Source organism: Trichomycterus rosablanca, chromosome 6 (genome assembly GCF_030014385.1).
Source record: "Trichomycterus rosablanca isolate fTriRos1 chromosome 6, fTriRos1.hap1, whole genome shotgun sequence".
NCBI lineage: Eukaryota > Metazoa > Chordata > Actinopteri > Siluriformes > Trichomycteridae > Trichomycterus > Trichomycterus rosablanca.
Genome location: NC_085993.1, coordinates 26,711,881 through 26,737,208, shown reverse-complemented (window position 1 = coordinate 26,737,208; position 25,328 = coordinate 26,711,881). Strand labels below are relative to the sequence as shown.

At 39.9% G+C, this 25,328-nt stretch overlaps 1 protein-coding gene across 2 annotated transcripts; it reads right to left on the bottom strand.

Annotated features, from left to right (window-relative positions):
• On the bottom strand, positions 1 to 24,239 carry mtrf1 (mitochondrial translational release factor 1). Of its 2 annotated transcripts, none has more exons than XM_062996779.1 (7): positions 24,142 to 24,227; positions 22,403 to 23,203; positions 20,824 to 20,997; positions 3,192 to 3,309; positions 2,939 to 3,075; positions 451 to 507; positions 1 to 353 (listed from the first exon to the last, which is right to left on the bottom strand). In XM_062996779.1, the coding sequence occupies exons 2-7, from the start codon at positions 22,406 to 22,408 to the stop codon at positions 147 to 149; spliced, it is 699 nt and encodes a 232-aa protein (XP_062852849.1). In that variant the 5' UTR covers positions 22,409 to 23,203; positions 24,142 to 24,227; the 3' UTR covers positions 1 to 146. The 2 variants fall into 2 exon arrangements, with proteins under 2 accessions (XP_062852849.1, XP_062852850.1); XM_062996780.1 differs by having other exon boundaries at positions 247 to 336; positions 24,142 to 24,239.
• Positions 24,240 to 25,328: the final 1,089 nt, after the last annotated feature.

The following is a 25,328-nucleotide window of genomic DNA, read 5'->3' as shown; positions in this document are numbered from 1 at the left end:
TTCAAAATATTTAATCATTTATTTCCCACCTGCAAAGCGTGATTACAATCTGAACAAGACATCAAAGCATTGATAGCAAATCATGATAACAAATCAAATACATTAAAACATGAAAAATGAATGTTGAGACCGGACGGGATACTCTCTCAGGACTGGGGCGGTTGCGCCCTCTGCTGGCTGGTCGGTGGCGCCTGCATGGAGACGGGAGGGGGTGCGGTGGAGTGTGTGATCCTCCGTGCACGGTGCTCTGCTGAGCTGCACTCGTCAAGTGTGGGTGATAAGACGGTCGATTGGCTGTGCACGTGTCGGAGGAGGCGTGGAACGGCCTCGTCAGCCCTGACCAGGAGCAGGAACTGGCATTAGTGAGAGGATGATTGATGGGATGAAATTGGACGTGCTAAATTATTAAAAAAATAAAAAAATAAAAAAAAATAAAAAAATTTCCATTACCCTGTCCTGACTAAAGTTATAGGTTCGAATCCTCTCTGACTGGGAACGAGTGCCCACCTGAACAAAAGAAAAACAAGTAATATATTTTTAAGTAATTGTCCTATTTTTTAGCAACTGCAATTAAATGTTTCCAGTAACTGTAAATTCCTTCCTTAGAATCTCAATGATTTAACTCAAGACAGACCACTCCAAAACTTGTGTTTTTGATTGCTTTGTTGTTCCAACATAATTTCACTTGAGCCACAAACTGCTGAGGACCAGACACAGTCCTGTAGCATTTTCAGGTAGAGCGTAAAATTCATGATTTGTCAATACTGGCTTTCATGTCCTGAAACAGCAAAACATCCACACAACATCACACTACCACCATCTTGTTCACCTGTTGGTATAATTTGCTTGTTGTGAAATGCAGTGTTATCTTTTAATGTTATAAGACATAACACATATTAGTCAATATAAATTTGTATACAGTGTATCACAAAAGTGAGTACACCCCTCACATTTCTGCAGATATTTAAGTATATCTTTTCATGGGACAACACTGACAAAATGACACTTTGACACAATGAAAAGTAGTCTGTGTGCAGCTTATATAACAGTGTAAATTTATTCTTCCCTCAAAATAACTCAATATACAGCCATTAATGTCTAAACCACTGGCAACAAAAGTGAGTACACCCCTTAGTGAAAGTTCCTGAAGTGTCAATATTTTGTGTGGCCACCATTATTTCCCAGAACTGCCTTAACTCTCCTGGGCATGGAGTTGACCAGAGCTTCACAGGTTGCCACTGGAATGATTTTCCACTCCTCCATGACGACATCACGGAGCTGGCGGATATTCGAGACTTTGCGCTCCTCCACCTTCCGCTTGAGGATGCCCCAAAGATGTTCTATTGGGTTTAGGTCTGGAGACATGCTTGGCCAGTCCATCACCTTTACCCTCAGCCTCTTCAATAAAGCAGTGGTAGTCTTAGAGGTGTGTTTGGGGTCATTATCATGCTGGAACACTGCCCTGCGACCCAGTTTCCGGAGGGAGGGGATCATGCTCTGCTTCAGTATTTCACAGTACATATTGGAGTGTCCCTCAATGAAATGTAACTCCCCAACACCTGCTGCACTCATGCAGCCCCAGACCATGGCATTCCCACCACCATGCTTGACTGTAGGCATGACACACTTATCTTTGTACTCCTCACCTGATTGCCGCCACACATGCTTGAGACCATCTGAACCAAACAAATTAATCTTGGTCTCATCAGACCATAGGACATGGTTCCAGTAATCCATGTCCTTTGTTGACATGTCTTCAGCAAACTGTTTGCGGGCTTTCTTGTGTAGAGACTTCAGAAGAGGCTTCCTTCTGGGGTGACAGCCATGCAGACCAATTTGATGTAGTGTGCAGCGTATGGTCTGAGCACTGACAGGCTGACCCCCCACCTTTTCAATCTCTGCAGCAATGCTGACAGCACTCCTGCGCCTATCTTTCAAAGACAGCAGTTGGATGTGACGCTGAGCACGTGCACTCAGCTTCTTTGGACGACCAACGCGAGGTCTGTTCTGAGTGGACCCTGCTCTTTTAAAACGCTGGATGATCTTGGCCACTGTGCTGCAGCTCAGTTTCAGGGTGTTGGCAATCTTCTTGTAGCCTTGGCCATCTTCATGTAGCACAACAATTCGTCTTTTAAGATCCTCAGAGAGTTCTTTGCCATGAGGTGCCATGTTGGAACTTTCAGTGACCAGTATGAGAGAGTGTGAGAGCTGTACTACTAAATTGAACACACCTGCTGCCTATGCACACCTGAGACCTAGTAACACTAACGAGTCACATGACATTTTGGAGGGAAAATGACAAGCAGTGCTCAATTTGGACATTTAGGGGTGTACTCACTTTTGTTGCCGGTGGTTTAGACATTAATGGCTGTATATTGAGTTATTTTGAGGGAAGAATAAATTTACACTGTTATATAAGCTGCACACGGACTACTTTTCATTGTCAAAGTGTGATTTTGTCAGTGTTGTCCCATGAAAAGATATACTTAAATATCTGCAGAAATGTGAGGGGTGTACTCACTTTTGTGATACACTGTATATACACATACCACTTTTGGTTAGATTCACCACTGTTTCACATTTTTATTTCAGTTTTTCTAAAATAAATAAACTGATAGTTTAACAACTGTATTTTACAGACTGGGCTTACAAATACAGAAGACGCATGGTGTTGCGAGAACCTTTAAGGGGACACATATCAGTGCATCCATAACATCCCCAAACCTGGATTAATAGAAGGGTTCTGTCATGAAGGGTATCCAGTGTAAAAACTGTGTCAAATCTAACATGAAATTAAATTGTCCGCTTAGCCACCCCTAATGGAAGCAGCCAAAATAAAAAATTCTGTTTACTTAAGTTGTGTTTGTCATATTAAAACTTGCTTTAAAATGCAAAAACACATTTTGCTGCACTGTAATAATTTTAGGAACCTGGTAACCTGTTGTTTTCGTGCAGTGTCTCTCTTCTCCATTTGCTGACTCAAAGAGTTTTGATACATCCGGGCTCTGAGAACACGCATTGCAGTGTCACGGTTCTGTAGCTGAGAACGTGACTCCTGGCATTCTGCTACAGTACCTGTAATAAGACAGAAATTGCAAAATTGTCTATGTCATATGCATTATCTAACAAATATGGAATTATTTATGAAAAAAGATAAAAGAAGAAGCTCCACAATGTGCAAATGACTGTACCTGTTGGAATATGAACTATTCGGACAGCGCTGTCTGTAGTGTTAACACTTTGGCCACCAGCTCCTTTTGATCTAAATGTGTCTATTCGTAAGTCTTTAGGATCTATGTTTATGTCCACCTTAGAGGATTAATAAACAGAGACACGTTTATACAATAGCAAAATATATGTTTGTACACACCAGCTCTGTTCGATTATTAAAGCATGACAACCATATTACACAAAGTAACTACTAATGAAGTTTGGAAAGTCACTCTTAAGGTGCTAGTTTGTTAAACCCAGAGGAAGACTTTGGTAATGCTTGTAAAGCCATAGGAAAATGGAAAGCAGGTTAATCTTGTCTTAGTCTGATACATTTAAAGGTTTACAAATGGGACAGTTGGTTTAAACATATATGGGGCAGTTGGTTTTTTAATATATTCCACATAATATGTTTACTTAAAATTTGTATGTGTAAAAAAAGTGTTTGTAAACATAAAAAAAAGTATTCATTAATGGGGGAATTAATTAACTGAAGGAAGTATTCTGGCACTATAGTTATAAGTAGGGGTGGGTTTATAAAATCGATTTTTCGATTTTAATCGATCTTTATTTGAACGATCCGATATCGATTCATATAAATGCGAGATCGATTTTTTAAATACGCCCCTTTTTACGGTGCACACGGAAATCTATTACTATTGTTACCCCCTTTAATTTCGCGTGACCAGCCACTGTTTTTTCATGCAACGAGATCTGACCTGCACATCAGTTTAGCATGGCAGAAGCTCAATTTATGACCACTACACAACTTTTTGCACTGATTTTCGCTCGGCTCTGGATTCGGGAGGAACTCGGTGTTCGCTCTGCGATCAAAACTCGGCTCTCAATCAATGTGAGAAACAGCGAGGGGAAACACAGGGGAGAGGTTGGAAACAGGTGGTGGAGCGCAATATAGTTTCTATCAGAATACATCAGCACACGCGAGATCGTTCTCTACAAAACAAAATATTTATTAACCTCCAACTCACTACAGAACGATCCATGCTGCTCGTGTTGCCAAATCCACTCAGATTCATTTATTTCATCAGCGCACAAACTTTGATTGCTCGCTACTTGTTGATGTGCATGTTTGGACGTGGTATCATTAAACCTTTCATCACTTCTCACGTGTGTTTTCGTGACAAAACGTAGTTTTGGAGACCAGAGAAGCTCGCCTGTGATTCCCCCTGGTGATGGATGGTGTAGTGTAAAACTCCCCATCGCCGATCAGTTGTGTAGTGTGAACATTACAGTGACCACGTGTTAATCAGAGTGTCGTGTAGTGTAAACTTGGCATAAGCTGTACAACAGCCAGGTGTATGTTTACATTACATTTACAATGTTGTAGCATGTCAGACAAATGGAAGAAAACAGTAACATTCATTTTTTATTATTATTTCATTTGTCTGACATGCTACAACATTGTAAATGTAATGTAAACATACACCTGGCTGTTGAATGTTACTGTTTTCTGTTTTGGATTAATTATTTATGTAAACAAAATACACAAATATTTTTAATAATGAGTGTTCTTTGTACAATTATCACATTCGTTCTCTGAACATCTGTACATATGTAAACAAAACCTGTTAATGTAACTCAAATATGCCTAAATGTGTTGAATCGAAATTGGATCGAAAATCGAATCGAAAATCGAAAATCGAAGATCGAATCGAATCGGGACCTGGTGAATCGGAATCGAATCGATCCAGGAAATTGGTGGCGATACCCAAAAAACCCCAAAAATAAACGTTTAAACTCCTTACTAATCAGTTTGTTACTACATTTTGTATCAAACAAATCAACATTTGGGACTTTCAAGGTAGGTAAAGACTCAGTGGACATCAATAAGGAGTTTTAAAGATATCTTTGAATGAGACTTAAAAAAGCTGAGGGTATTGCTCTGCAGATCTTCTCAAAGCCTTTACGAGTAGTTTTAACACCATTTTTGCTAAAACAGTTGAAAGATAAAAAACACCCATTACTGCCCAATAAGTCTTAAACAAAGAAGATACCTCTTTCGAACCAGTCAGCTTTAAAAAGAAATCTATTATTTATATTGATAAACCTGTTATTCCAAAGTATAGACTTATGGGGAGATAAATTGTGGGTAAATATCATTTTCCAGAAAAGGAGCACCTGTTTATGGAAATATGCTAATTTTCAAGGGATTCTTGAAAGTTAATAATCACATTAACAAGGAATTCAATGCCACCAACCCTTTGACCAAATCCAATTCAAAGAGACCGTGGTCTGGTAATACAATCTTTCAACCATTTAACCCTGAGCATCCCTAAAATAGATTTAAATTATAAGGCTTTTAAACCTCCCTGCACGTAATCTTTAATTATTTGAGATTTCTGCAAGTAATGAGTTTTATTCGATCACAGAAAATTAAAGATAATAGAGTTGGCTTATTTAATTACTTTTGGAGAAATATATAAAGAGTGACACGGATAAACAAGTCTCGACACTTCCTCCATTTTTTTGAAGTATCTGTACTTTATTTGAGTATAAAAATGTGACAATTTTTACTGTTACTCCACTAAATTTTTTAAAGAAAATGTAGACTTTTACTACGATACATTTGGCGTATGTAAATTCGTTACATTACTACAAAATAACGACAAGAAATTGTGTCACAAACTGCAAGCAGGTTTGGCAAATTTGCACTTGTGAATGAGATCATCAGTGGTTAAGCACATTAATGTGCAAGTGCAAACATGTTCTCTAAAGGCAATCGAAGTGAAAGATTCTTCGTATCTGATTAATTTTACCCAAAGATATGGAAATATCGGCATTTCAGAACAGAACTCCCCATCCAACCACAAGAAACACAATGATGTAAGTTAAGAATGATTAACAAAGTAAAGCCGCAGCATCATAGTTTTTATTTCTTATAATTAGCATTAAGATTGTTTACATATCTAGCTATCATTTTCGATTACATTCGAACCACAGATATAATGTTTTAACCCTTTTAACCCTTAAAATGGTCTCAACAAGAAAACAGTGTTTAAAAAAATATTTATTTGCTTTTCCTATTTTTTAACTGTTCCAACTTTTCATGGATGATGGATGGTGTTTTCTAAAAATAACAGTGTCATCTATCAGTATTTTTGAGTTTAACACAAGCCAACCAGAGTAAATACGGCCAAAACAAGATTATTTAAATACAGCTTATTTTTACCCAAGTATTTAGACTCAAAGCAATGGTTGAGCAGATCATTAAAGGGCTAAAAGTGCCACACGTTTTGTTTTGCTTTAAATCAATTCTGCCAAGATTCAGTGGTTATATATCTACATCTATGACTTGAATGTTTAACCCAAATCAGAATAAAATTGGGACAGTATAGAAAATGCAAATAAAAAAAGACACTGTTTCTTACATTTACATTGACTCTTATTCCATCTTATATAAACCCAATATATTTCTGTTAACATAACATACATATACATACATGTTTTCAGGTACTTTATATACCACTGGTCTCTAGTTAACCACTGATTCAGCAAACTTTTCATTGTAGCTAACTCCTCCCTTTTAACATTTTTAGTTAAAAGAACATCAAGATATTTAACTTTTGACTTCACAGGGATATTAGCAATTTCTTTTAGTGTACAACTATGAATTGCTAGTAGTTCAAATTTTTTAGGTTTAAAGTCAAACCGGAAGCTTTCGAAAGAAAAATTATTTTATCAATAACTATGGAGACCATATCACTATTCTTCAAAAAATAAGGCTGTATCATCAGCAAATTGACTTATAATAAATTCTCTACCGAGAATGTCTACACCATGAACGACCTCAGACTTTTTGATATGTATAGCCATTAACTACAGTTAAAAGAAATAATAAAGGAGTGATTGGACACCCTTGATGAATTCCCCTTTTAATTTTACATTTTGGTGATGAACCATGGGTAAGAGATATACTACTGTAAATGTCATTATAAAACATAAAAATTACTTTGCAAAAATGAGTATTGAAACCTACGTATATTTCCAGGATTTTCAACAGAAACTAATGTTCCAACGTGTCAAAAGCTTTAAAGAAGTTTAAGAATTAAATTAAACTCTGATGAGGTATCAAAAAAATCATAGTCAAGCATATCGAGGGCCAGATGAATATGATTGTGAATATGTCTTCCTTTAATAAAAGGACACTGGGTTTCGTCAATTATCCTACTCAGCCCCCTTTTCAATCTGTTTGCATATACATGTGAAAGCAGCTTATAGTCGCAAGAAAGAAGTGTTAAGGGGCCCAAGTTATCGAGATTATCTTTATTTGTTATCTTTATTTGGCTTTGGGAGTAGAGGCATGGTTGAACTACCTATACAATCTTTAAAGGCTTCAAAAACTAAGGTTTTTATACCAGGCCAAAAATGTTTTAAGAATTCAACTGTAAGATAAGATAAGATAAGATGCCTTTATTGTTATTGCACAGTGTACAACAAAATTAAGTAGCAATCCAACGGTGCTTACACATACAATAAGTAAAAATAGAAGCAAAAATTATATACATATACACAACACACACACATGTATGTATGTATGCCTAAGAATCTTAAATATAAAGAATAAAGACTAAACTATAATTATTAAAAAGGACAACAGACATTGTTTACAGCAGTGAGGTAGCAGTGGGGTATTGCACATGCCCTGAGTAGCTTAAGAAGATATTGCACAGAATATATATTTAGCTCTAAAAAAACAGTAGTGCAGTCATAATAAATATAAATATAAATACAATCAGAGTAGAATGAAACATTGTGCCATGTTTTAAAGGGGTCCAGTGTTTAATGTTGTTGTTCAGTTTACTTGTGCAGTGATTTTATAAGAGTCAGTTGTTAGTGTGTGGTTTGGGAGTGTTTAGTTCCCGTATGGCCCTGGGGTAAAAACTGTTTTTTAGTCCGTTTGTCCGGGCTGTGATGGACCTGAAGCGTTTTCCAGAGGGCAGCAGGTCGAACAGATAATGTCCAGGGTGAGATGGATCTTTCAGTATGCTGGTTGCTCTGCTGAGGCAGCGAGAGCTGAAAAGGTCCTCCAGGCTGGGCAGTGGGCAGCCGATGATGTTCTGGGCAGTGTTGATGACCCTCTGAAGAGATCTCTTATCTGCCGCTGAGCAGCTACTGTACCATGTTGAGATGCAGTATGTCAGCACACTCTCAATGGAGGAGCGGTAGTAGGACACCAGCAGTTTCTCCTGTTTTTCCTGAGAATTCTCAGGAAGTAGAATCTCTGCTGTGCCTTCTTCACTACTGCCATGGTGTTGGTGGTCCAGGAGATGTCTTCAGAGATGTATGTGCCCAGAAATCTGAAGGAAGGGACAATTTCCACGCAGTCTCCATAGATGATTAGAGGTGCAGGGTCTGCACGCTTTTTCCTAAAATCAATTATTAGTTATTTTGTTTTTGATGAGTTCACGGTGAGATTGTTCTGTAAACACCACTCAGACAGTCCTTGAACTTCACCCCTGTATGCGGTTTTGTCTCCTGCCGAGATAAGTCCAACTACAGTTGTGTCATCCGCAAACTTGATGATTGTGTTGCTGGAGTGGGTGGGGGCACCAGTGCTAAGTGTGATGCTGGAAGAATGAAGGCGGCCTAATCTAACAGACTGGGTGCGGTTTGTCAGAAAGTCCTTAATCTGGGTTGAGAAAGTCCAAGATCTGCGGGTTTGATCACCAGTCTGCTCGGTATGACTGTATTGAAAGCAGAACTAAAGTCTATGAAGAGCATCTTCACAAGAGCATCCGCACCCAGTCTGTTAGATTAGGCCGCCTTCATTCTTCCAGCATCACACTTAGCACTGGTGCCCCCACCCACTCCAGCAACACAATCATCAAGTTTGCGGATGACACAACTGTAGTTGGACTTATCTCGGCAGGAGACAAAACCGCATACAGGGGTGAAGTTCAAGGACTGTCTGAGTGGTGTTTACAGAACAATCTCACCGTGAACTCATCAAACTCATCAACACAGGCTGCTGATCAAAAAACTTTATGACATGACAGGTGATGCTAAACTATGCAGTGTAATCAGATGCCTCCTGAGCAACCGAATGTTCTACGTCACATTCAATAACAAGAAAAGCAGATGGTTCCATCAGACTAATGGGCTGCCACAGGGCAGTGTTTTGGCACCCCTCCTCTTCAATGTGTACACCAACGACCAGCCCCTACCAGAAGGATGCAGCAGGTTCATCTATGCTGATGACCTAGCACTGACAACACAGCAGTATGGCTTCCCAGAAGCTGAGTCAACACTGGAAAAAGGCCTATCAGATATATCAACATACTATCTACAAAACCACCTGCGCCCAAATCCTGGGAAGACCCAAATCTGCAGCTTCCACCTCAAAAACAGGGAAGCAAAACGGGAGATTAAAGTAACCTGGGACGGCATGAGGTTAGAAAACAATCAGTATCCAGTATACCTGGGAGTAACCTTAGACCGTACCCTGAGTTACAGAGAACACATTAGGAAGACAAGAGCCAAGGTCTCCACCAGAAACAGCCTACTACGACGATTAACAAGCTCTAAGTGGGGGGCCCACCCAAGCACACTACGAACAACCGCATTAGCCCTGTGTTTTTCCACCGCTGAGTATGCCTGTCCAGTATGGAGCAGATCCTGCCACGCACACAGAATCGACCCTATTCTCAATGAGACCTGTAGGATAGTGACTGGGTGCACTAAAACAACTCCAGTACCCTGTCTCTATGCTCTCTCAGGCATTGCTCCCCCCAACATCCGGAGAGCAATTACCACCCGAGCTGAGCGGACAAAGCAAGTCAATGACACCCGGCACCTACTCTATGCACATTATGTCGCCCACAAACGACTTAGCTCCAGGAGCAGCTTCTTGGACACCACAGATGCACTGGAGACCAGCCCAGCCTATGCCAGGGTCAGTGAATGGATCAAAGAGTGGAACAATCTAGGCAGCCAGACAGCCCAGTGGACAGAGAGAGGGATCTTCCCAAATGAACACCCTGCCTCCGGCCATGACCAACCATGGAATGTCTGGAAAACCCTGAACCGCCTGCGAGTCGGTGAGGGGCGCTGCAAGGCATCCCTGAAGAAATGGAACCTAATAACAACTGACTCGTGTGTGTGCGGTGAACTCCATTCCATGGAACATCTTATGAGATGCAGTTCTGCTCCACAGTGCACTGCAGAAGACCTGGCTGAACCAAACGCAGCCGCTCTCGCCTGTGTTAACCACTGGAAAGACATGATCTAGATGACGGCTGGACACGAAGAAGAAGATCTTCACATAGCCCCCTTGGTGTTCCAGGTGAGTGAGTGCTGTGTGAAGAGCAGTGGTGATGGCATCTTCAGTGGATCTATTAGCTTTGTAGGCAAACTGGTGTGGATCAAAGGCAGGTGGGAGACTGGCTCTGATGTGATGTAGAACCATTTCTCAAAGCACTTCATTATGACTGGAGTGAGTGCAACTGGGCGATAGTCATTATAGTCACTGATGTTTGTCCTTTTGGGCAGTGGTACGATGGTGGCAGACTTCAGACAACTTGGTATGATGGATTGGGATAGGGACAGGTTGAAGAATTTGGTGAAGACCACAGAGAGCTGGTCTGCACATACCTTCAGCACCTTTCCTGTCACACCATCTGGACCAGCAGCTTTCCTGGGGTTCACTGCTCTCAGCACACATCTCACCTCATGTTCTTGCACCGTGAGGATGTTGTTGTTGGAGACTTGTGGAGGTCTTGTGTCTGTCTCCGCTGCTTTTACCTCGTAGCGAGCAAAGAAACAGTTAAGCTCCTCTGCTAGTGAGGCCATCGAGGTCTGGAGATTTACCATTGGGCATCCTGGAAATCGCATTGTCAAGTTCGGAAATAGTAAGATCCGCCTCGATAGTACCAATTGCACCGATCAGGCAGAACGTTATGACCACCTCCTTGTTTCTACACTCACTGTCCATTTTATCAGCTCCACTTACTATATAGAAGCACTTTGTAGTTCTACAATTACTGACTAGTCCATCTATTTCTCTACATATCTTTTTAGCCTGCATTCACCCTGTTCTTCAATGGTCAGGACCCCCACAGAGCAGGTATTATTTAGATGGTGGATCATTCTCAACACTGCAGTGACAATGACATGGTGGTGGTGTGTTAGTGTGTGTTGTGCTGGTATGAGATCAGACACAGCAGCGCTGCTGGAGTTTTTAAATGCCGTGTCCACTCAATTAGACACTACTCTATTAAACACTACCTAGTTGGTCCACCTTGTAGACGTAAAGTCAGAGACGTACGCTCATCTATTGCTGCTTTTCGAGTTGGTCTTCTAGACCTTCATCATGCTGGATGTTTTTGGTTGGTTGACTATTCTCAATCCAGCAGTGACAGTGAGGTGTTTAAAAACACTGAAGTGCTGAGAATGACCCACCACCCAACTAATACCTGCTTAGCACCACCGAAGAACAGAATGAAAGGGGGCTGACGTGGCTTTACGAGATTATTATTATGAACCTGTGGCACACGAGATTGAGCCGTGGTTCAATAAGGGGAGGGGTGCGTGGCGGAAGCAGCGCTTGGCATCTGCACTTGAGCCGTACGTCCTCAAGGGGAGGGGGCGTGGCGCCAAGGGGGCCGCAAGTTGCGCTTGGCACACGAAGGGGGGCGCATGCCTAAAAAAGGTTGAAAACCCCTGTACTAGAGGGTTAAAGGAATGTGAGTTAAAAGGAGTCGGATATCGATCATTCATCCGAAATGGCATTAAAATCCCCTCCAATAATAATTTTATCTAAACCATAAGTGTTTTTCCAGACATCAATTAAAGAACTCAGATTGTGAAACAATTTACTATTATCAGTGTTAGGTATTAACATTTGTTAGGTAGTTTCTCTAATTTACTGAAAGGCCTGTCCCTTAAATTAGACTAGAACTTAAGCAGGAGAAGAATCATTCGTTGAATCTCGTGCACGAGGAAAGCACCCAGACCAGACACCAAAGTCAAAGTATGAATGCCTTAGTTTATTCAAAGAAAACAGAGTTTTTATAAAGACCAGAAAAGTACGTGTGTGTGAGAGAGAAAGTGTCTAAATATGTGTGTGTGTGAAGGCTAAACTACATGAGAAGGTTTTAGAGAGAAGGACATTTTTGATCAACAAGAACAAAATTAGCCAAAACAACCTTCAAACTGCATTCTCAGCTCATCAGCTCATAAGCGATGAGAAGAGCAGAAATACTAGTCATACCATAAGTATATCGACATAAGTGTAACTAAAATCTAACAATCAGCCCTGTTAGTGTGACCATAAACATTTAAAAGCAAATAGATACCTTCACAAGAATAACCATGATCCAGTGACCCTCAGGATCACTCTTGAAATTGATGATCTTACCATGTAAGTTTTTAAATAAAAAAGCAACCCCTGCTAAGTGAGGAACCATGAGAAAATAAAGCTTCTCCACCCCACTGGGACTTCCAGAATTTGACCTCAGCATCAGTAGAATGAGTCTCTTGTAGAAAAAAACAATTGACTTTAGATTGCTCCTTACAAAAATGAAAAATCGCGTTTAACGTTATTCCTAATACCTCTTACATTTAAAGATAACAAAGAAATTGACATAATAACAAACAGTTTAGAGAAGAACTCTAACTAAACTAAATGCAGGTCAACAAGTTAAACATTAGACCTCATAATAAACCGTTAAATAATTACACAGTCACTTCTTAACCCTTTAACGTTCTGCTCAACATTTTGGTAGAGCACATTTTGAGTCACTATATCTTATTGAAAAGTTGTTGAACTTAACTCAAACTGATAGTGCTACAGGTCCTTCTCAAAAAATTAGCATATTGTGATAAAGTTCATTATTTTCCATAATGTAATGATAAAAATTAAACTTTCATATATTTTAGATTCATTGCACACCAACTGAAATATTTCAGGTCTTTTATTGTTTTAATACTGATGATTTTGGCATACAGCTCATGAAAACCCAAAATTCCTATCTCAAAAAATTAGCATATCATGAAAAGGTTCTCTAAACGAGCTATTAACCTAATCATCTGAATCAACGAATTAACTCTAAACACCTGCAAAAGATTCCTGAGGCTTTTAAAAACTCCCAGCCTGGTTCATTACTCAAAACTGCAATCATGGGTAAGACTGCCGACCTGACTGCTGTCCAGAAGGCCATCATTGACACCCTCAAGCAAGAGGGTAAGACACAGAAAGAAATTTCTGAACGAATAGGCTGTTCCCAGAGTACTGTATCAAGGCACCTCAGTGGGAAGTCTGTGGGAAGGAAAAAGTGTGGCAGAAAACGCTGCACAACGAGAAGAGGTGACCGGACCCTGAGGAAGATTGTGGAGAAGGGCCGATTCCAGACCTTGGGGGACCTGCGGAAGCAGTGGACTGAGTCTGGAGTAGAAACATCCAGAGCCACCGTGCACAGGCGTGTGCAGGAAATGGGCTACAGGTGCCGCATTCCCCAGGTCAAGCCACTTTTGAACCAGAAACAGCGGCAGAAGCGCCTGACCTGGGCTACAGAGAAGCAGCACTGGACTGTTGCTCAGTGGTCCAAAGTACTGTTTTCGGAAATCAAGGTGCCAGAGTCTGGAGGAAGACTGGGGAGAAGGAAATGGCAAAATGCCTGAAGTCCAGTGTCAAGTACCCACAGTCAGTGATGGTCTGGGGTGCCATGTCAGCTGCTGGTGTTGGTCCACTGTGTTTTATCAAGGGCAGGGTCAATGCAGCTAGCTATCAGGAGATTTTGGAGCACTTCATGCTTCCATCTGCTGAAAAGCTTTATGGAGATGAAGATTTCATTTTTCAGCACGACCTGGCACCTGCTCACAGTGCCAAAACCACTGGTGAATGGTTTACTGACCATGGTATTACTGTGCTCAATTGGCCTGCCAACTCTCCTGACCTGAACCCCATAGAGAATCTGTGGGATATTGTGAAGAGAAATTTGAGAGACACAAGACCCAACACTCTGGATGAGCTTAAGGCCGCTATCGAAGCATCCTGGGCCTCCATAACACCTCAGCAGTGCCACAGGCTGATTGCCTCCATGCCACGCCGCATTGAAGCAGTCATTTCTGCAAAAGGATTCCCGACCAAGTATTGAGTGCATAACTGAACATAATTATTTGAAGGTTGACTTTTTTTGTATTAAAAACACTTTTCTTTTATTGGTCGGATGAAATATGCTAATTTTTTGAGATAGGAATTTTGGGTTTTCATGAGCTGTATGCCAAAATCATCAGTATTAAAACAATAAAAGACCTGAAATATTTCAGTTGGTGTGCAATGAATCTAAAATATATGAAAGTTTAATTTTTATCATTACATTATGGAAAATAATGAACTTTATCACAATATGCTAATTTTTTGAGAAGGACCTGTATATCTACCATTCGGTAGAGGTATGTTATGCAAAAAAAATCCACTAGGGGTCACTGTGTCTTTCAATAGTATGCCGTTTCAGTTCACCTCCATAGACGAAGTGGGCTACCAGTAAAACAAGCCACACATTCGGACGTTTTTTGGCCAAATTTTCAAAGGTAAGCATATTTTCTGTGCACATTGTAGTTTCAGAGGTTTTAATGATCAGAATGATGTAACTTTATACAGCATAAATATGTTTTATAAGGGTCAAATAATTTTTTTAAACATATGTGACCAAATGGTTGAATTGACTCTTTAGGGTAAAAGTGTATATGCTTAGCTATAGTAATTAGAACCAACTTCTTGCTTTGAAATAAAAATCTCTGATCATTCATATTTTGTTCATGTGACACATTTATTGTTATTCCATGAAATATATTTAAATCTATTTATTTGACAAATTTTGACACATACAAGGAAATTGGTTGTAACAAATTGTATGCTAACTTATTTTTTTTTTTTACAAATAATAGATGGACACGAAAATATTTTATGGTGCAAGACCACGCTCTGTCCTAGCCCTCATACCAGAAAATCCTCAAGAGTCTGATGGTGATCTGAGTGATGACGATGACCAAATAGAGGATCCTGATTATCTGCCCACACAAACAGAAGACTCTGGAGAAACATCTTTTGAGTCCATGGATGAAGAGGACATAGTCTCAACAAGTTCATCTTCTAAACCGCCACCCCGTAAGAAGAAGACGAAAGAGAAAAACTCCCTGAAAACAGTTTCCTTAGAGGAGCCAGAGGACACCAGTGACCCTACTTCACCCCTAGGCCTAAACAAAGGCAGGGAGAAAATCTGGAAACATGAAGACATTGGGACATTCCAGGTTCCTGATTCAAGATTTGAGCCCCCTGATGCTGTAAAGACACCATTCCAGTATTTCAAAACACTCTTCACTGACAAGATGATTGAACATATTGCTCAACAGACCAATCTATACTCTGCCCAAGAGTTGGGGGATCCAATCAAAACTAGTCCACAAGAGATTGAAGAGTTTTTGGCAATACTACTCTTCATGGGTGTTTTCAGCTTCCCATCTATTGAAGACTACTGGCACCATGAGTCACGATTCAGCGTCATAGCTGATATCATGCCACGTAAAAGATTCAGGCTGTTGCGTCGGTTCATTCATTTTAATGACAATCAACAGTGGGATAGCACTCCAGACCGATTTCTTAAAATCCGCCCCCTTTTTGAGATGCTTCGTGAGCAGTGCCTCCTCATTCCATCTACATACAAACAAAGTATTGATGAGGTGATGGTGGCATATAAAGGCACAAGGGCCGGCACTCTTCGCCAGTATATTGCCAACAAACCAGACAAGTGGGGCTTTAAATTGTTCTGCCGAGCCAGTTCATCTGGAATCATCCATGATCTACTGCTCTATCAAGGGGCATCCACATTTTTCAATATTGCCCTAAGTGAGCAGGAGCAAGAGCTGACTCTAGGGGCCAAACTGGTGACAGTTTTGTGCAAAACCATGACGCAACCACAGCTGTCAGTTGTCTTCTGTGACAACTACTTCACCAGCTTTAAGATGATCCAGAATCTACATGCAAACTTGGGTGTCAAATGCATCGGCACTGTCCGATCAAACCGTGTCAGTGGAATACCCTTGATTACAGACCAACAGCTAAGGAAGAAAGGACGTGGAGCTTTCGATTATAGGTCTTCTGATGGTGTGATTGCAGTGAAATGGTTTGACAACAAATGTGTCAACCTTCTGAGCAATGCTTGTGGGATCACACCTCTTTCCACTGTCAAAAGGTGGAGCAAAGTTGACAAGACAAAGATCTCTGTCCCTTGCCCATCACTTATCCCAGCCTACAATGAGCATATGGGAGGCATTGATCTTTCTGACATGCTGGTGCACATGTACAAGACCCCTGCGAAGTCAAGGCGATGGTACTTACCACTGTTTGGATACATTCTTGACCTGTGCGTCTCAAACTCCTGGCTGGTCTACAAGAGAGACTGTGACCTACTGAATGAGAAACCAATACCTCTCAAAAGGTTCCGCCTGGCAGTCGCCCACACTTTGAAGCAAGTCAACAAGACAGCATCCAAGGTTGGCCGACCATCATTCTCTTCTCCACCACCAATGTCTCAGAAGAAACAATATGTCCCAAGACCCACACAACCACAACCAGATGTGCGTTATGACAACTGTGGACACATGCCGCTTCACAGTGTCAAGCGTGGGCGGTGCAACTTCTGTCCAAAGTGTGTGTCAAGGTGGAAGTGTGAGAAATGCAATGTTTTCTTGTGTCTTAATGCAAACCAGCAATGCTTCATAGCATACCACAAGAAATAAATTGGATTTAATGCTGAAAAACCATTAGTGCTGTTGCACATCACACATGAGTATTTCAAAAAAGTCACAAAAGTTAACAAAGTTAGCATGTTACTGCACTTTATTATTGCTTTTTATTGTTGTTGTTACTATTTATTATTGTTTTATTATTATTATTGTTGTTGATGTTATGTTCTGATTTTACTACAAATATGTCTCGGAAGAAACACTACATCCCAAGGCCCTCACAACCAGATGTTATATGACAACCTTGGACACATTCCACTTGTCTAAAAAGTCACAAAAGTTAAGAAAACAAAGAGTTAGCATGTCATTGCCCTTTGTTTTTAATATTTTTTGTATTTCTGGTTCATGTTCTGATTTTACCACTGAGTGCCATCTCAACCATTTGGTAGAGGTGTATATTTTAAAAACTGGGGGGTCTATTTAAAAAAAAAAACACCAATTGTTTTTATTAATGCCCCAAACAAATAAAAAATTTAAATTAAAATTATTTTTAAATTATTTTTCCTTTGCTTTTTTCTTGGTGAGGACATTAAAGGGTTAAAGAAAAAAACCTAATTTTTAGAGTTAACAGTGTTTTTTTGCCTATACACAAAGTAAAAAGAGTGATGGTGATTAAGTGGATTGAGAGCTATCATTTAAAAACAGGCAAAGGACAAGAATCAGAACGTCTATTTAGAGGCACTGGAGGACAAAAGTGAACATCCTGGAAGACATACTCATTACTTCAACTCACTCAGTCACCCTTATAACTGTATGGCCGTCGCGCAGGTAGGCTTTCTGGTTTTTCTTTCTTGCCCTATCGACTTTAAGCCAAAGCCGTGCATGAGCGGCCCTGTCCTCCTTACAAAAATCCTCCATAAGCAAATTTTTTTAATGTTGCATAGAGGAGTATTTTTGGACATCCTCCATACCAGGTCACGCACAGTTTTCGTCCCAAAATGTATCATAATTTGCCGCGGTAGTCCTCCTTTACCAGTTTTTCCTAAATGATGCATGGTGTCAACCGTATTTTCAATTTTTATGGTCAGGGGAGAAAGGCACAATCTGTAAAAGTAGCTCGATCACTACCTTACGAGTGTTTTCACCCTCTCTCTTGGGAACACCATTTAGTCGAAGTGACCATTTCCGTATATACCTCTCATGTTTGATGCATATTGCTGTCTGATGTGTTTGGTTGTTGGTGCTATTCGGTTTATGGCATCATATCCCTTCTACTGTCTGCTTCTTCTTGAGGTTCTGTTTGAGTTCTGTGTATGTATAAGTTTTGATTTCTAGTTGACTGATTCTTTATTATTGTTTAATATTTAGGGTTGTTTAATTTTGTAGTTTTTACTATATCCGCAAAGGATTTTGTGAATTTTTAGCTTTAGCATGGCAAATTTTTGGTATGCTTGATTCTCAGGATCTCTTTTTCTTTCAACCATGTTGGGCAGTTTTTGTCTGATGAAGCATGTGGGGCTCCACAGTTTCTGCATTTTGCATGTCAGTTCATGACCCTCTTCCCCATAGTTGCAGCAGACCATGGCATTTCTTGTCTTAGGTTTCTTGCATCTTTAACAAAGCCTGCAATACCCATGATTACTTTTTGTATTCCAAAAGGCGACAGCTTTGTTAGTAGCAAGTCAGCTACGACAGATTCCATCACCACATATCTGAGCCAACTATTTACAGTTCCATGGGGTTTAAATTGGGGGTATGCAGAGCCGCGGACTTCCAGCGGTTGTATACCAGGGCTAAACAGATGACATACTCGACTCTAAGCCAGTGCCTTCTATGCCCGGCCAAAGTGTTGTGTTGGGGAAATGGTATTGGCAACTACCACTCCCCTCAAACACCAGGATCCCTTCCTCCGCAGACACGAGTTACACCTCACGGCATTTACTCGCATCTTACGTATGCGAGTATGGTAAGGTATACCCTGAGGGGGTTTAGGACCCATTCTATCCCTGCAGTGAATATTAAAAAATGTGTCTGAAAAAAAAAAAGCATTTAAAGCATCTACAGTGTATCACAAAAGTGAGTACACCCCTCACATTTCTGCAGATATTTAAGTATATCTTTTCATGGGACAACACTGACAAAATGACACTTTGACACAATGAAAAGTAGTCTGTGTGCAGCTTATATAAGAGTGTAAATTTATTCTTCCCTCAAAATAACTCAATATACAGCCATTAATGTCTAAACCATTGGCAACAAAAGTGAGTACACCCCTTAGTGAAAGTTCCTGAAGTGTCAATATTTTGTGTGGCCACCATTATTTCCCAGAACTGCCTTAACTCTCCTGGGCATGGAGTTTACCAGAGCTTCACAGGTTGCCACTGGAATGCTTTTCCACTCCTCCATGACGACATCACGGAGCTGGCGGATATTCGAGACTTTGCGCTCCTCCACCTTCCGCTTGAGGATGCCCCAAAGATGTTCTATTGGGTTTAGGTCTGGAGACATGCTTGGCCAGTCCATCACCTTTACCCTCAGCCTCTTCAATAAAGCAGTGGTCGTCTTAGAGGTGTGTTTGGGGTCATTATCATGCTGGAACACTGCCCTGCGACCCAGTTTCCGGAGGGAGGGGATCATGCTCTGCTTCAGTATTTCACAGTACATATTGGAGTTCATGTGTCCCTCAATGAAATGTAACTCCCCAACACCTGCTGCACTCATGCAGCCCCAGACCATGGCATTCCCACCACCATGCTTGACTGTAGGCATGACACACTTATCTTTGTACTCCTCACCTGATTGCCGCCACACATGCTTGAGACCATCTGAACCAAACAAATTAATCTTGGTCTCATCAGACCATAGGACATGGTTCCAGTAATCCATGTCCTTTGTTGACATGTCTTCAGCAAACTGTTTGCGGGCTTTCTTGTGTAGAGACTTCAGAAGAGGCTTCCTTCTGGGGTGACAGCCATGCAGACCAATTTGATGTAGTGTGCGGCGTATGGTCTGAGCACTGACAGGCTGACCTCCCACCTTTTCAATCTCTGCAGCAATGCTGACAGCACTCCTGCGCCTATCTTTCAAAGACAGCAGTTGGATGTGACGCTGAGCACGTGCACTCAGCTTCTTTGGACGACCAACGCGAGGTCTGTTCTGAGTGGACCCTGACTTTTAAAACGCTGGATGATCTTGGCCACTGTGCTGCAGCTCAGTTTCAGGGTGTTGGCAATCTTCTTGTAGCCTTGGCCATCTTCATGTAGCGCAACAATTCGTCTTTTAAGATCCTCAGAGAGTTCTTTGCCATGAGGTGCCATGTTGGAACTTTCAGTGACCAGTATGAGAGAGTGTGAGAGCTGTACTACTAAATTGAACACACCTGCTCCCTATGCACACCTGAGACCTAGTAACACTAACAAATCACATGACATTTTGGAGGGAAAATGACAAGCAGTGCTCAATTTGGACATTTAGGGGTGTAGTCTCTTAGGGGTGTACTCACTTTTGTTGCCGGTGGTTTAGACATTAATGGCTGTATATTGAGTTATTTTGAGGGAAGAATCAATTTACACTGTTATATAAGCTACACACAGACTACTTTTCATTGTGTCAAAGTGTCATTGTGTCAGTGTTGTCCCATGAAAAGATATACTTAAATATCTGCAGAAATGTGAGGGGTGTACTCACTTTTGTGATACACTGTATCTGTCTTGATTAACTCAGATGTAAAACTCATTTGCTCATGTCATTAACATGTCCATCCAAAACTGCTAGTATGTTTAAACACGTTGTTTAAAAAAACAATTATACTAATTGTTCTTATTAGTAAAAGCAGTTTTCTCTGATTGTTAATTACATTTTTGAACGTTATGACCTGGCAGCAAACCTAAAAATTTCATAGTCACTCACATTACTTGGCTGGGGCAGGATTATAACAGTCATGGTTCCTGTATGAATACGTTGCATGCGAGATGAAAGTCCAACCTCAGGGATCCTTTGGACTTTATGGGTTCCACCTTCAAACTTCAACAAGCTATACACGCTCTCCCCTGAAATCTTTACTGATGCATGGTGAAGACCCCCCTAGGATAACAAGGACAATGTGTCATATATGTTAATTTATTTTATGCAAAGGAAAGACAAAGGTGCAGAGCTTGAGGGTTCTAGGTCATAAAAATGTGTGGTGATCAGGGATGCTTGGTTGCTCGTTTTGCCTCTCTTGTTTAGTCACTCAGGTTTGTTGACAGTGGGGGCGGGGGGGGGGGGGGGGGGGGGGGTTGATGTCCTGTGAAAGCCCTTATAATTGTGTTACCACAATTGAGGTGCCAGAGTCTCATGCTGTTCTCTGCAAAACTGACATTTTATGCTTAATGATTTTATATCACATTTTCACTACATTTGCTATTGTTTACCCCAAAATGGTTCTGACAGAAACCTGTTGATCCACCTGCGGGTGAAGCCTGCAAGTTGAGACTGCTGGGCCAACAATGCTGCTCCTGCTAAATATCACGAAAACCTTCCATGTTTGCACTAAAATTTTTTATTCTTTCTTTTACTAGTTATAACTTAGTTGAAATTAATTTTGTGTATGTATGGTTTGTGTAAATCCTTTTCATTCAAATTACTCTTCAGGCCACCCAAGAGGGATGAGACCCTGCTAAGTCTGGTACCACTCCAGGTTTCTTCCAGTAATTTTAAGGAAGTTTTTCCTTGCCACTTTCACCATTGGCTTTTGTCTGTTGGTCCTGGATGCTTTGAGACCATTTTTATTGTAAAAAGCTCTAAACAAATAAATGTGACTTTACTTGTGTAGCGGATGGTGGATCTCACCCCGCCTAGTAGGGGTAAAATGGAAACTAAACTTACCCTGGACGACCGCGGAGTGTACAGATCTAAGTCTTCACCCCCCAGTACAATTAGTCTCTGTACTTATAGGTATAAGTATGGTTGTACCTATTCTGCGTGAAATATGTGATTCACTAATAGATGACAGTAGGTGGGCTTCGGAAAAATACACACAGTGGCAACCCGAAGTTTTGTTGTTAACACTATACTAATATGTATTAATTAACTGTTAACTTTCCCCCTTCTGCACACCTAGCAGGACAGGTGAGACGCCCCTACTCCAGGATAAGACATCATACACTTCTAACATCCAAATGCTGTTTATTTAAGAAAACTGTAATGAGTTATGTTGAATATATATCAAATTATTAGCTATAATGTAACGAATTAAAACACAAATGTAATGAAATTACAATTGTCATCTATCTGTAACAAGCAACGTTTGCTTGTTAAGTTTTAAATACTCAGTTACTACTGTTAGTAATTAATACTATTCAGTACCTTACAATCAACATAACATCTTGTACAAAACAGTCAAGTAAGCTATTGTTACTTCTGAAAACAAAAAATCCCTAAAAAAACAAGTCTCTGAATAACTATTGGAACATTTAGAAGATGATAAACAAATACTTTGATCACTTGCCTTCATTTGTTGACTGGAGTAGCTGGGAGGATGTCCGAATGGCAGGGAAAGGGCAGTTCAACACAGCAAACAGCGGCCCCCGATTCTAGCATGCAGTTCGAACACACGTGTGTACAAAAATCGTCCTTCACGCAAGAAGTTAACAACAGTCAATTCACCAGCAATGTCTCAGTCACTTTCTGTCCCCACGCGAGTATCCAATTCAATTAAAAAGTCACAAGCACTGGTTCTCTGTCCCGCACTTCACACAGCAGTCTGGTTGCAGTTTAATAATATCCACTTAAACCCAAAACGGCTTTGGAAAGTCAAATAAACACGTTCTTACTTCGTTCCAGAAATCGTAGTATTACCCTAAGTCCACGTTTTACACACAACACAGACGAAGCCTCGAAACTGTCCCAGTTTTAGCGAGGTGAAACACGTCTGCCATTACACACACATCAGCCTGAATCTCCGCTCCGAGTCAGTTCTCCTTGCTTATACCTTATCCCAAAGTGACGAAACAAGCCCTAAGAACCGCTCAGCTCAGCTCCAATAACGGGTGCAGCGACTGAACTAAACTTTTCACTACTTTAAAACGATTACGGTGAGACTAAATTGGCTTCTACTCTCGCCCTCTTCACCACACTGGAAAACGTGCGCTAAAACAGAAAGGTAAACACTTTGATTGGCTACCAGCGCTCCGACGTTAACCCTTGCGTGCCCTCACTACTGCATGAAAACCAATGTACAGTCCGTATTGGTTCTTAAAGGTACCTTATATATTCATATCCTCCACACTTGACTTCAGCTTTAATCTACCTGTGAATCAGACATAAAGACAAACCTCTAATTATTGAACTGATTGCTAAACAATTTTGTGCAATGATTTTATTATGGATTTTAATTTTTAAATACAAAAAATTTGTAGAAAGTAAATGAAAACAAGACACTGTTGTACTGTTTTTAACTAAAAGGATTTGCAAGTCTTGCAAGCAACTTTGTTTTTAGTATATACAGTGCTGAAAAAACATGCAATCTCTTACTTTATGTAGGCCAAATAGTGGGTAACTAAACTGCAGAGGCATCAATCACAAAAAAGTAATGGCAGCAGATGTCAAACATGGATAAAAGCAATAAAAGCAAAGAAGTGGTATTTATTCATCAGGGCTTAAATAACAATTGTGTGGTCCTCACCAACTTCTATAAACAAACAAATAACCCCTATTAACAACAAATAACACAACAGACCTTAATATGCAATAGTTTTTCTCCAAAGGTAATTATCAGCCAGGTGTTACTACTCAAATGCACACGTTAATTATCAAGAAGTGACAACCTCTTTAAAAGCAGAACTTTTGGCAGATGGATGTTTTGAAGCTCTCAGATGAGTGTCTCTATCATGCAAAAAATATGCTACAGGACAATCATCCCAAGCACATCTACATAGCTCAATACTAAATCAAGTTGTTGGAATGGCCAAGTCAAAGTCCAGTCTTAAACATCAATAAACTGACTTTCCCTTAAGTTATTGGTGATTTACTTTTCGAAAAAAATACTACATATAGAAATCTGTTGTATTTTTGTCATCACCTAAAGTCGCTGGTTTATAGAGTATTGTTTAAAGAGTATTCAAATACTTTGTTTATTTGTTAAAATATTTTTATGCCCATATAAATAGTATATATTTCCCCATGACTGTATGCATCTTATATGCAAAAAATGAAAAAAAGTAAAGAAAAAAAGTAAAGAGTTTGTACCATAATCAGCTGGAGTGTAACTGAACACTTCGAAGTTCCAATCTTTATTGCTGGCAAAGCCCTGGTACATAAGAAATATCTCCTGTGTAAACTGCTGACAAATGTCACCTAAAGCAAAGAGAAAAAAAAAACACAATGAATTAATTATGCAAGAGTAAGTGGCTTACTGGATAAATAATAAAAAAAAGTTATTCTTTGGATTATAAAGCAGAAGCCATTAATGAACACATCATGATATCATGAAAATAGCTATTATTTGAGAGTTGCACATGGATTTAAGATTACAAACACGAATCTTTATTTAAACTGTTATGACCAGACCAACCCTTTGATTTCTCAGTCATTAAAATGAAAACACCTGAATTTATACAACTGCTCATTATGTATTATGAATTATTTAATGGTTTGGGTACAATGTCAAACAACAGAGGTGAAAATTAGGGAGTTTGTTTAAAAACTTATGTGGCAAATTAATATGAATTTAAATATAAAGTTTTGAACTTCTAAATAATTACAATAATTACAAACTAAATAATTAAAATAAAAACAAAATACTGACCTCCGGTAGTTCGTCAGGCAGCAACCTCCAAAATAATATAACTTTTATCATGCTCATCATTGGGCACAAGTTCCTGTAGCAACTATAAAAAATACAAAAAACTTAATGACAGTTTAGTACAACACAGAATATTTTACATTACCAATTAAATTGTACAACTGCAATCCATGAACTCACTTTTTAATTTAAAAAATGTATTCTTTTTTAAATTTCATGCTGTTCTTCTCTTAGAAGCTCAACCATTTGTTTGTCTTCTTTTCCTTCATCTGTGGTGTTATACTGTATATTAAGCACAAATAGTAAATGTTAACTAGCAGCAAACAAGACAATTTTAGCATGTTAGTTGTTAATAACCTAACAAAGCATTAGGCAGAATTGTTGAATGGATTTGGGATTTGTAAAGTGTACAGCAACAGATTTTCATTTACTCAGTCATTTGCATAATGTGCAATGCATAATGTCAAAAAGACTTTAGTCAAGAGCTTATAATCACAATCTGAATGAGTTTCTCGTTTGCATGTAAAAAAATGCTGAGACAGTTTATAAAAAAATCCCCTTTTCCTAATAATTCTTATTTTGCTGGCAGAAATGTCTTATTAATAAGAGGGGTCAAAGAAGAATAGCCAGA